This window comes from Lagenorhynchus albirostris, chromosome 6 (genome assembly GCF_949774975.1).
Source record: "Lagenorhynchus albirostris chromosome 6, mLagAlb1.1, whole genome shotgun sequence".
Taxonomy (NCBI): Eukaryota; Metazoa; Chordata; class Mammalia; order Artiodactyla; family Delphinidae; genus Lagenorhynchus; species Lagenorhynchus albirostris.
Window position 1 is genome coordinate 28,131,925 of NC_083100.1, and position 12,205 is coordinate 28,144,129.

The following is a 12,205-nucleotide window of genomic DNA, read 5'->3' on the forward strand; positions in this document are numbered from 1 at the left end:
AATAAAAGCAACTCTAGGGACTCATCCAGAGCCCGAACAGACAGCGTTAGAATATACCAGAGAATGAGGGCAGACTAGACAGGCATTTCCACTGAATGCAGCATGCAAAAGGGATCCATAAAACCCCCTTACGCACCTCCGGGGCCCCTTTTGTGTTGTTCTTGCCAACACAGCAGCCGTCCTGCTATATAGACCCGCTGCGCTGCCGGGGCCCCATCACACTGAACTCACATCATCGTGTCAACCAGCCATGGGGAAGGTAAACGGAACACAAGTGAAATAAAATGGAGCGGGGAAAAATGCCTCTATACAAGATCTATTACGGGGAGCAAATGATTTCATTTTGAATTATACTTCCTTTGCAGATCACCTTCTACGAGGACCGGGGCTTCCAGGGCCGCTGCTACGAGTGCAGCAGCGACTGCCCCAACCTGCAGCCCTACTTCAGCCGCTGCAACTCCATCCGGGTGGACAGCGGCTGCTGGATGCTCTATGAGCGCCCCAACTACCAGGGCCACCAGTACTTCCTGCGGCGCGGCGACTACCCCGACTACCAGCAGTGGATGGGCTTCAACGACTCCGTCCGCTCCTGCCGCCTCATCCCCACAGTGAGTGTGGTTCTGTCTTTGCCTTCGTCTCTTTGGAAATCAAAGCCATTAAAAACTGTCATCTTTCAACCAAATGGTTCCAACTGGAGAGCAGAAAGGGAGAGTGAGCCCAGTGCATGCAGTCCATTCTAGAAGGGTGTCCCAGATAGCAAGCCATTCTTCATGAACTCTGGTGTTTTTTTTAAAATCACATATTCCCAGTTTTTCATGTTTTAAATGGAATCACAAATGAAAAGACTCATTAACAAAAGGCAGAACATAGAAGAGACTGAAGTTATCATCTGTTCGAGGTATAATTTCTTTTTTTTGTATTGAAGTATAGTTGATTTACAATGTTCTGTTAATGTCTGCTGTACAGCAAAGTGATTCAGTCATACATACAGACATTCTTTTTTTAATATTCTTTTCCATTACGGTTTTTCACCCGACAGTGATTATGGTCTCTGGGCTGTACAGTAGGACCTTGTTGTTTAATCCATCCTATATATAACAGTTTGCCTCTGCTAACCCTAAACTCCCACTCCAACATATAATTTCTTAAAGTGGTCATTGCAAGCCATATCAACGCAGAAATCCAATATATCACAACTTATAAATACAATCTGGTTCCGTTTAGTTGATAAAAATACTTTTGCTTGCTTTGGCTTACTTTTCTAATTGATTATCCTCCTAGAGAAGACAGGCATCCTGGCTTCTATTCTGATTTTGTAGGCAGTACCTATTAGCTCACCTAGAGGTAGAAATTAGAGGAAAGGCCACATCCAAAACTACAGTTTGAGATTCAGTCTTTCCTAGAGAGTGATGGCAGAGTTCTTAGAAGAATGTGTAGAAGTGCGGGAGCATGAGATATGGTGTCATCCAAACAGAGCTGCAAGAAGACCATTCCTGCTGCTGAGGGAATGAGGAAGTGAAGGGTAGGAGGCCAGAAAGGAAGCTTAAGAGTCACATAGGTGGAAATTTGAACTGAAAATGAAGTTATGAAAACGGAGGTAGGGAAGATGTGTCATCTTACTTTTTTGCAAGGGCTTAATAATCCATAGTATGCATGAAAACCAAAACATTAGTCCTACAGAAAATAGCTAAACGTTGATTCCTTTATAACAAGGGTAATATATCAAATGAGGCTTCACTTTCCAATGATGCTCACTTTTCTCCTTTGAGAGGGACGTTCTCCAATAAGAAGCACTAAAATGATCAATTTTATTTTAGACAAACCTAAATTCCCAAGGACAGAGACTGGTGCATAGCAGTTGAAGAGCTGCTAAGTTCTGTTCCTAGCTTAGCCCATCCACCGTGAGATTCACGGATGGGCGTTGGGGACCAGGAAGGCTCCTTAACTCTGCGACACGGTTGTGGTGAAAGCAGACTTGGACTAAGGGAACTTTAATTTCTCTCTGTTTGTGTTCACTTACTTTTTCTTCTCTGTCTGCCACCCTAGCACTCCGGCACTTTCAGAATGAGAATCTATGAGAGAGATGACTTCAGAGGACAAATGTCAGAGATCACAGACGATTGTCTCTCTCTTCAGGACCGCTTCCACCTCAATGAGATCCACTCCCTCAATGTGCTGGAGGGCTCCTGGGTCCTTTACGAGCTGCCCAACTACAGGGGAAGGCAGTACCTCCTGAGGCCAGGGGAGTACAGGAGATATCTTGACTGGGGGGCGATGAATGCCAAGGCTGGTTCTCTAAGACGGGTGACAGATTTTTACTGAAGTATTTTCATTCTCCACTTTTCTCCTTTAGAATCTAATAAAAGATTTAGCTTGTGTTTCTGGCACTAACAGAGTCCTGTCTTTCTTTTAATCTATTAGGCCTTCAAAAGCAATAATGGCACTTGACCAGACATGATAACATATGCTTTCAAGATGGGGAACAACCTCTTATAAGGGGAAGTAAGTAGAGGATATTATTGCCAGCATTCTTTTAAAGGCTAGGCCATGTGGGCTCAAAGTTCAGTTCAACTGGGCTCAACCCATTTGTGGTTAATCTTACAAGTTACAATAATAAACAAGTTACATAAATAAACAGTTACAATAATAAACAAGTACTTATTGAAACACCTCAAGTTACCCCTCCAGGTTATCCCCACCATCTTCCCTATATAGTCCAAGTCTTAATTGATAAGGAAAGCAATTCTCATCTAGACTCTTACTTTAGCTCCATAAACAACCAAATAAATGAACCTGTCCTCTCACCTACTGCACTCCTTATCCTTCTAACAGCCTCCATCCCCTTTCTCCCATTTCCAATACCTCATACCGCCATGAGATTTCCCAATAGAATTCACTGTCTCTTTGCTGTATGTGCTTTGTACAAAATTTTCAGGATTTTTACCAAAAACCATATGCACATAGGAAAACTCTGCCTCCTATCATTTTTTCTTTTTCCTGGCCACGCTGTATGCGGGCCTTAGTTCCCCTTCAAGGGATCGAACCCACACCCCCTACAGTGGAAGCCTGGAGTCTTAACGACTGGATGGCCAGGGAAGTCCCTGCCTCCCATCATTTTAATAGCAGTAAAGTACTGTGACCATACATGAAAAATAAGGGACTTTCCTGGTGGCGCAGTGGTTAAGAATCCTCCTGCCAATGCAGGGGATACAGGTTCAATCCCTGGGCTGAGAAGATCACACATGCCACGGAGCAACTAAGCCCGTGCACCATAACTACTGAGCCTGAGCTCTAGTGCCCGCATGCCACAAGTACTGAAGCCCATGTGCCTAGAGCCCATGCTCCGCAACAAGAGAAGCCACCGCAATGAGAAGCCTGGGCACCACAACGAAGAGTAGCCCCTGCTGGCCACAACTAGAGAAAGCCCACGTGCAGCAATGAAGACCAATGCAGCAAAAAGAAAAATAATACTAAAGAAAAATAATACTAAATCAAAAATAGGGCACTAAAATTTTCTGGAGAAGTTTGCTTGTTTGATTCAGTTGTTTTCTTTATTTTAAAAACATAGATTAAGGTCACTAATAAAGAATTACAACATAATAAATTAAAGAAATTAAAAACAGGTGAATGAAAAAATTGGGTCGGAAGAAATACAAGAGTGAATGAGAGGGAGAGATGAAGCCAGGAGTGAAGTTTGAACCCAAACTGGGTGCTATAAAGGCACTTTGGTGGCTGAAGTGAGAACCAGATTTGGATCCAGCAGCCAAGACATAGAAGGAAACATGATCAGTTCCATGACTGACAGAGTCCATAAGACAAATTAATTATTCAAGACTAGTCTAACCATTCCCAGTACTGAAACCTAAAAGAAAATTTTCTTGTGGGTCCTAGTAAAGAAGATACTGAGTAAACAACGTCCTCAATAACATCCTGTGATAATTAAATATGGCTCTTAGGACTGTTTCTTATAAAGTTCCCCAGTGAAGCTGACAGCTTCAGGTCAAAATTCATCTGATGTCCCCCATCCTTTGAGATTCTAATAAATGGCTCAAAGCTCATCTCACAGCAGGTGGGAGACTTATGTACCCACTTCTTCCAACACACATATACCCAATGTTTTTTGGAATTCTGGACAAGTTATTTATGCTTTTCCCAGTTACTCTCCACTCTGAACTCCTGCCTTGTCATTGAGTGGATCCACACTGACCCAAAGTGGAGACATAGTGCCTTTTCCTTGAACTCCTGAACCATTTCTCACATAAAGCATTAATGTGTGCAGCCAGCTTTGTTACAGAGGTTGTGAGGGGAGAGATGCAAGTTTAGATCACAATAGCACAACAATATCAAGTTTAATATTGGATGACCCTGCTCTAGTCTGCAAGCTCCAACCTGCTGCTGGGTGGCCTGTCTTTCCCTTCCTTGCTCCTCTCTTCTCTGTCCTTAGATGTACCCACATGTTTGTTCATTCTCTGTAGAGTCTCCTTCCATCTCACACATCAAGGGCTCCATATCCACCACCCAAGTGGCTTATTACCAGGACAAGCATATAATGTGTTGCTTATCCTGAGTCATTTTTGAGAGTGAGTGTGTTCTATTAAGGATTACACTGGAGCAAGAGGCATGAAGCAGGACCGTTCCAGGCAAACTGGGGCACGTGGTAAGGCTCTTTATAAAGGCTCCTTCCCTGGAAAATAGATTCTTGTATTATTTGATATTAATTGTTCCTAAATCTCAGTTCTTTAACCTTTAAACTCCCAAAACTAGTGTTGGCTTCCTGGAGACATTAGCCAGCATCCTCTGTTTGCCAATAATAATACAGCAAACATGAATGAGAAAGCCAAAAGCTTCTTGGAGTGCCAAGTTTTACATTATTTGCCTAGTAGGCATAAACTCACAGGCATCAGACATGGAAATTATGTGAAACACCTGAACTGAAGGCACATAAAACTAGAGACCCTGGATCTCATTGATCAAGTTTGCAAGTTGCTTCCCTTCCTGGGGCACAGGCAAAGAGAATGCTATCCACCCTCTAATCCCAACTTAAAGAAAAGGTCAACAGTGCGGAGTTGCCAGGGGAATACATTATGCCCAAACTATCTCCTATTCTACCCTTCCTCCTTCTCTCTATCCTCTCTCTAAACACTGGGACCTTGAAGAGATGAGTGTCTGAGGTGAAAGCAGAGAAGGGATACCCTACAGGATCCCACTAAACTTCTCCCCATGAAGATGAACCAACAATTCAATAACCCTGGTATCAGCCTACATACCCTACACACACTAGTATTTCCTATATATCCTAGCTTGTTATAAGTCCAGATTTTAAAGCTTTTTCTTCCCTTTTTTTCCTCTTTTCTCCCTTTGAATCCACAGTGTCTTCTGGACTAACCTTACAAAAGTTCCACCAAGCACAGAAACTGAAGTAGCAGCTATTCCACAAAGGAGTCAAGACCCACTCTATTGAACTACACCCTCAAAGTGTTCTCCTCACTATGGGTCCCCTCTCCAGTTTCCCTTCCCCATTTTCAAGGGGTAGGTCCTGATGTAAGAAGGTGTCTTATTCCATTCCCTCTGGACTTTTGGAGTTCAAATTTTCTTCTTTGTGGGTTTATTAAAGCAAAACTGACAGTCACAACCACCTGTTGCTTAAACAAGAAGGCGTATTGTTTTTGTTTTGTTTTCTTAAAATATTTATTTTATTTTTGTTTATTTATTTTGGGTTGTGCGGGGTCTTAGTTACAGCACGTGGGATGTTTGTTGCAGCATGCAGACTTCTTTGTAGCAGCATGCGAACTCTTAGTTGCAACATGCATGTGGGATCTAGTTCCCCAACGACGGATCAAGCTCTGGCCCCCGACATTGGGAGCGTGGGGTCTTAGCCATTGGACCACCAGGGAAGTCCTGAGATGTATTGTTCTTGTTGACGAAAAATTAATCAGTCAATTTAAGAAAGAATTGGAAAATTTTATTCGAGCCAAATTTGAGGATTATAACCTGGGAAGAGCACCTCAGGAAGCTCTGAGAACTGTTCTGCCTGTTAGAAGTCAAGACACCGTGTATATATAAGTTTTCTGAGACAGAGGGCTGTACATTAAATGACATATTATTGACAGTTTACATAATCCAGATTTAAGCGCCATCGTGGTGGGTCACGTGACCCTTTACAAGCTCTAGAAGGAATGTTGGACTTCTCTGGTGGCACAGTGGTTAAGAATCCACCTGCCAGTGCAGGGGACACAGGTTCGAGCCTTGGTCCAGGAAGATCCCACATGGCACAGAGTAAATAAGCCTGTGTGCTACAACTACTGAGCGTACGCTCTAGAGTCCTCCAGCCACAAATACTGAAGGCCACAAGCCGCAACTACTGAAGCCCGCACGTCTAGAGCCCGTGCTCCACAACAAGAGAGGCCACAGCGATGAGAAGCCCGCACACCGTAATGAAGAGCAGCCCCCGCTCGCCACAACTAGAGAAAGCCTGTGCACAGCAAGGAAGACCCAACACAGCCAAAAATAAATAAATATTTATTTAAAAATGAAAACCAAAAAGTAGGAATGTTATTTTTTAAGGAGTTGCCTTTTTGGTGCTAGGAGAATGTTGCTGTTTATGGTTGAGCAGGCATTCTTGATGATGGGGGAGGTCTGGTTGATGTATAATGCAGATACACAATGCGGGGTGGGGGAGAGGAGAGGCCAAAGGGCAGAAAAGAATTTTTATGTTGATATTTTTCCTGCCTTACCATAAAATATGAATTTTATTTCACATTTTTAACATTCGTTAAAATTCATTCGTTCCAAGAGGAATGCCATAGGAGTTAAGCAGAGGTGGATCAATGACTGCTTCCTGTCTTCACGTCACTTAATGAATGGCCGAGAAAGACAAGACGAGAGACAGAACCAGAGGCTGGTGCTATGATGGTGATCTCCGGGTCCTTACCCAGTCTCCTTGTTTGGGAGAGATTGGTCTACATGGCCGCCAACGAAATGACCTCTTCTCATTTAACCAAGCACGTATATGATACAAATGCTACGTTAATTATTAATACTAGGAAGCAAGCATGTGGGTAGGAAGGTGGACAGTTGATTGGACCTCAGACACTAGCAAAACTCTGGAATTGGACACTGCTGTTGTAACAGTAACTTGGCATCTCAGGAGACATACAATTAGAATTACGAAGGAGCAGAGGGCTTAGGGGACAGCACAGTTCTGTTTTCTCTCTTTTGCTTACTCATCTCGCCTATTATAAATGCCCATTAAATAGATCAAATGCAGGGTGCTTATGTCATCCTACACATTGAAAGTTGCAAATGCTGAACTTTGATGTGAGTGTGTAGGCCTGTTGTGCTGAGCCTTTGAAAGAGGTCCCGTGGACTATTACAACGATGAATTTCAGACGAGGGAATTAACGTTCATATCCCCCAGACATTTATTGAGTAAACTTTACGGGCCAGTTCATTTTTCCAGTTAGTGAGAATACAAATAAAGATGGTGGCAGGGCGGAGGGGCAGGGAGATAAATTAGGAGTTTGGGATTAACATATACACATTACTATACATAAAATAGTAAACAACAAGGACCTCATATATAGCACAGGGGACTATACTCTGAAAAAGAATAGATATAAATATATGTATAACTGAATCGCTACACCTGAAACTAACACTGTAAATCAGCTACACACACACACATACACACACACACACCCGACACACACACACACACACACACACACACACACAAGGAAAAGAATGGAAAAGAAAAGAAGAAGGAATAAATCAGAGTAGTGTTTTTCAAAGTTTGGTCAAGAACAACCTGCTGCTGCCAGTTAAAAATACAGATTCCTAGAGTCCTTTCCAGATCTAATGATGCTGCGTCTCAGAAGAGGCTAGAGCCTGGCAATTAGCATTTTTAATAAGCACAGGTGATTCTTAATGCACCCTGGAGTTTGAAGAACACTAGATGATTTCTAAAGTTCCTTCCAAATCTACATTTTTACCACAAAACAGCTATGTGGTGGAGACATTTTTCAGGCATCTTTGAGAAGATTGAACATTTTTGAGAGAGACAAATGGGCTGAAGTCATCCTTAATAATGTCTCACTATTACTAATATTAAACGTTTATTCAGGGCTTCCCTTGTGGCGCAGTGGTTGAGAGTCCGCCTGCCGATGCGGGGTACACGGGTTCGTGCCCCGGTCCGGGAAGATCCCACATGCCGCGGAGTGGCTGGGCCCGTGAGCCATGGCCGCTGAGCCTGCGCGTCCGGAGCCTGTGCTCCGCAATGGGAGAGGCCACACCAGTGAGAGGCCCGCGTACCGCAAAAAAAAAAAAAAAAAAAAAAAAAAGTTTATTCAATGCTCATTTCTGCCAAGTATGTGCCAAACACATTAAACACATAACCCCATTTATTCAGGTCAATGTCCTGTAGCCAAAAGCCACCAGACACACCTGTTGTGAAACAAAGGGGTTTGTTACTGGTTACAGTGATGGAGAGAACATACACCATGGGGAAGCATGGACTGTCTCCGTAAGAGGGTTAGAAAGAACTATGATAGGACTTGTACTTTAGTTGGGTGACCCGGGGAAGTGCCTAAAAAGGCAGAAGTTGGACTTCCCTAGTGGTACAGGGGTTAGGACTCTGCACTTCCACTGCAGGGGGCACGGGTTCAATCCCTGGTCGGGGAGCTAAGACCCCACATGCTGCGCGGTGCGGCCAAAAAACATAAAATAAACAATAAAATAAAAAGCAGGAGTTCACTAAATTGGATGTTGTCAGACAGCAAGGGTAATTTTATGATTGGATATCTTAATAGTTCTACTCATGGGGAAGGGAGCAAAGAACAAGGATTAAGCTGCAATTGATATAGAAGCAGCAGTTAATCATTTTGGCTGAGAGAGGGCCTGTGTCTGGGGTTCTGTGGGTGGCACCTTTACTTTGTTTTCGCCTATGCTTAGACAAAATTACGAAGTCGCCTTATTTTGTCTCATTTCATCATGGCCTCAGGGTAACCTTGCCTCAGTTGGTATTCTGTGAGATTGTTTATGTCTAATAGGGAAATATGGCCTAGCTCTGAGGGCCAGACCAGCTTTCAAATATCAGAGGCTGCAGGCCCCTTCCTTCTTTCTTTCTTTCTTTCTTTTTTTCTTTCTTTCTTTCTTTCTTTCTCTTTCTTTTCTCTCTCTCTCTCTCTCTCTCTTTCTCTCTCTCATTCAACATACTATATCCCATGAGATAAGTATTATGAAATAACTCCTGCTCTGAGAGGTTGTGTGGCTTGCCACGTTCATGTGGCTACTAAGTGGACATTCTGAGTCCACGAGGCTTTACTGCCTTCCCCTGGTAAAGGGAAAGCAATCTATAAAGCCATATACTTCTCAGTCTTGAACCCCGTGGTCATAAAAACCTTTCTTTTGGTTCTTATCACAAGTCGGCTACGATGGGCTGGTTTCCAGTTATATGAAGCGTACTCACCAAAGAGGAAGTTAAAAGCTATGCCTTAAAGCGTTGTCAAAACTAGCAAGAATCAGAATCCAGATTTGTGTCCTGTACTGGATTGACAAGTCCTATGAAGAAAGCAGTTTTAAGATAGAGGGGTCTCCGTGGTCCAGGAAAATCAGTGCTTGTGGCATTCTGCTTCACCCACAGCCTCCCTGGAATTCTGGGGCACTTCCATAAAGACATGGATTTTTTCCCCCAAAATACACAGGGCATAAACGAATCATATGTATAGAGACGTGAGTTTCAGGTCAAAAGTTCAGACTGATGTGCTGATAAATTTATAAAACACTAAAAATCCAAATAAAAGCAACTCTAGGGACTCATCCAGAGCCCGAACAGACAGCGTTAGAATATACCAGAGAATGAGGGCAGACTAGACAGGCATTTCCACTGAATGCAGCATGCAAAAGGGATCCATAAAACCCCCTTACGCACCTCCGGGGCCCCTTTTGTGTTGTTCTTGCCAACACAGCAGCCGTCCTGCTATATAGACCCGCTGCGCTGCCGGGGCCCCATCACACTGAACTCACATCATCGTGTCAACCAGCCATGGGGAAGGTAAACGGAACACAAGTGAAATAAAATGGAGCGGGGAAAAATGCCTCTATACAAGATCTATTACGGGGAGCAAATGATTTCATTTTGAATTATACTTCCTTTGCAGATCACCTTCTACGAGGACCGGGGCTTCCAGGGCCGCTGCTACGAGTGCAGCAGCGACTGCCCCAACCTGCAGCCCTACTTCAGCCGCTGCAACTCCATCCGGGTGGACAGCGGCTGCTGGATGCTCTATGAGCGCCCCAACTACCAGGGCCACCAGTACTTCCTGCGGCGCGGCGACTACCCTGACTACCAGCAGTGGATGGGCTTCAACGACTCCATCCGCTCCTGCTGTCTCATCCCCCAAGTGAGTTCAGCTTGATTTCAATCATGCCACCTGAGTGTCCTCACTCTGTTAGTGATGGGTGTTAGGGCGAGGGAAGTTTTCCTTTAAATACACCTTAAGGTTAAGTGGGCTTTGGGTATCTGCCAAAGCCCAGGTAGATCCCGGCACAAAAACAGCAGAGAATATAAGGAAGAATTCACTTAGGGAAAGAATTTTATTTTTAATCTTTGCTGCCATTAGGTCAGTCAAAGCTTGTCTGTGACAAATGTAATATCACAATGGGATATAAAACAAACTTGCAAGTGGGAAGGTGTTTAGGCATAAGAAGGCAGTATTTCTAACAAATTAACTTTTACCTATAGTAAAGGAATTGATAATGAACAAATTAGATAGTTTCCACTGCAGACTAGTAAAAATGGAAAAGTCGGTTGTTAATATAGGCTATTCAAAGCTATCTTCCAATTTTGGAAAAGGTAATTTTTCTTAATTTGGAAAATCAGTTGAATTCTCGTTTCAGACTATTTACACAAATTTTCCACCAAAGGATGTGATTTTTTAAAATCCTGTTTTAGTGGTAAATTTATGTGTATATGTATATAACTTTTGGAGATAACAGTCATATTAAAATACAGGCAAAATACTTATCATTTCCCCCCAAAATGTAGGTTTATCACCTAGGAATCAAGAAATTATGGAATTTAGAATTAGGAATCAAGATATTTGAGCTTGCGATGGATTCTAACCCAGACCTTGAACTTCTTAAAAATTCCATCTCTCACACAAGTAGAAAATGAGCATTTGTTAAATGCTAGTAGAACACAGATCCACATGAAGCGTTCACAGCAATTTCAGAGTCTCAGTTTTGACACTGACAACCTCATGCCCCAACCTGCCAAGTTCATCTCTTGTTTGGTTGCTTTTTCTGCTCTTTCTCTTTGTGGACCAAGCAGACAAGCTCCCACAGGCTGCGGCTGTATGAGAGAGAGGATCACAAAGGCCTCATGGTGGAGCTGAGCGAGGACTGCTCCTGTATCCAGGACCGCTTCCACCTGAATGAGGTCCGCTCCCTCCACGTGCTGGAGGGCTGCTGGGTCCTCTATGAGATGCCGAACTACTGCGGCCGGCAGTACCTACTGCGACCCCAAGAGTACAGGCGCTACCACGACTGGGGGGCCATGGATGCTAAGGCCGGCTCTTTGCGGAGGGTGGTGGATTTATACTAAAATAGTTTCACACTACCATTTTCTCATTTGGAACCTAATAAAGTATTTAGTCTGTATTGTTGGCAATCGCTGGCTTCTGTTTTTCTTTCATTGTGTGCCAATTAATTCACCTGTAAATACTCCCTCTTAAAGGTTGAGGAGTGGATAAGAGGAGGTGGGGTCTGTTCTAGAAGAGCATCAAGGTAGAATGAGTTTTGAACAAGGCTCAGAAGTGGGGGTGGAGAAAGGAGAGAGCCTGTCTGAGAAATAAAGGCAGATCAAAGCGAGAGAAATGGGAGAGGGTGACTGGTGAGAAGGGAGGCATTCAGCTGAGGGCCTAAGGAAGAGCATTCCAGGAGTTTCCATCGGACCCAAGAAGTAGCTGTAAGCCACAGAGTCACAGATGAGTGGTGAGGGCAGCTCATTTGGAAAAAGCCTGATTAGACTCTATAAGGAATTATACTTTTGTTTTCTTTCAAGCACGGTAATATATAACTAATGCCAGGGCTGCCATCAGCCATTGCCATACTTTTGGACTCAGCTGAAGACCCTCCTTCTTATTCTAAAACAGCTCCCGACCAGGGTGCACCTCTTGGCCAGTACAGCTGCTGGACCGAACACTGA

At 43.6% G+C, this 12,205-nt stretch overlaps 2 protein-coding genes across 5 annotated transcripts; both read left to right on the forward strand.

Annotated features, from left to right (window-relative positions):
- Positions 1–250: 250 nt before the first annotated feature.
- Positions 251–2,322, forward strand: LOC132521667 (gamma-crystallin B). Of its 3 annotated transcripts, XM_060151327.1 has the most exons (4): positions 251–259; positions 366–614; positions 1,551–1,558; positions 2,064–2,322. In XM_060151327.1, the coding sequence occupies exons 1-4, from the start codon at positions 251–253 to the stop codon at positions 2,320–2,322; spliced, it is 525 nt and encodes a 174-aa protein (XP_060007310.1). The 3 variants fall into 3 exon arrangements, with proteins under 3 accessions (XP_060007310.1, XP_060007308.1, XP_060007309.1); XM_060151325.1 differs by lacking the exon at positions 1,551–1,558 and having other exon boundaries at positions 2,047–2,322; XM_060151326.1 differs by lacking the exon at positions 1,551–1,558 and having other exon boundaries at positions 366–608; positions 2,047–2,322.
- Positions 2,323–10,042: 7,720 nt separating this feature from the next.
- LOC132521669 (gamma-crystallin C) lies at positions 10,043–11,602 on the forward strand. 2 transcript variants are annotated; one of them, XM_060151328.1, is made up of 3 exons: positions 10,043–10,051; positions 10,158–10,400; positions 11,327–11,602. In XM_060151328.1, the coding sequence occupies exons 1-3, from the start codon at positions 10,043–10,045 to the stop codon at positions 11,600–11,602; spliced, it is 528 nt and encodes a 175-aa protein (XP_060007311.1). The 2 variants fall into 2 exon arrangements, with proteins under 2 accessions (XP_060007311.1, XP_060007312.1); XM_060151329.1 differs by having other exon boundaries at positions 11,330–11,602.
- Positions 11,603–12,205: the final 603 nt, after the last annotated feature.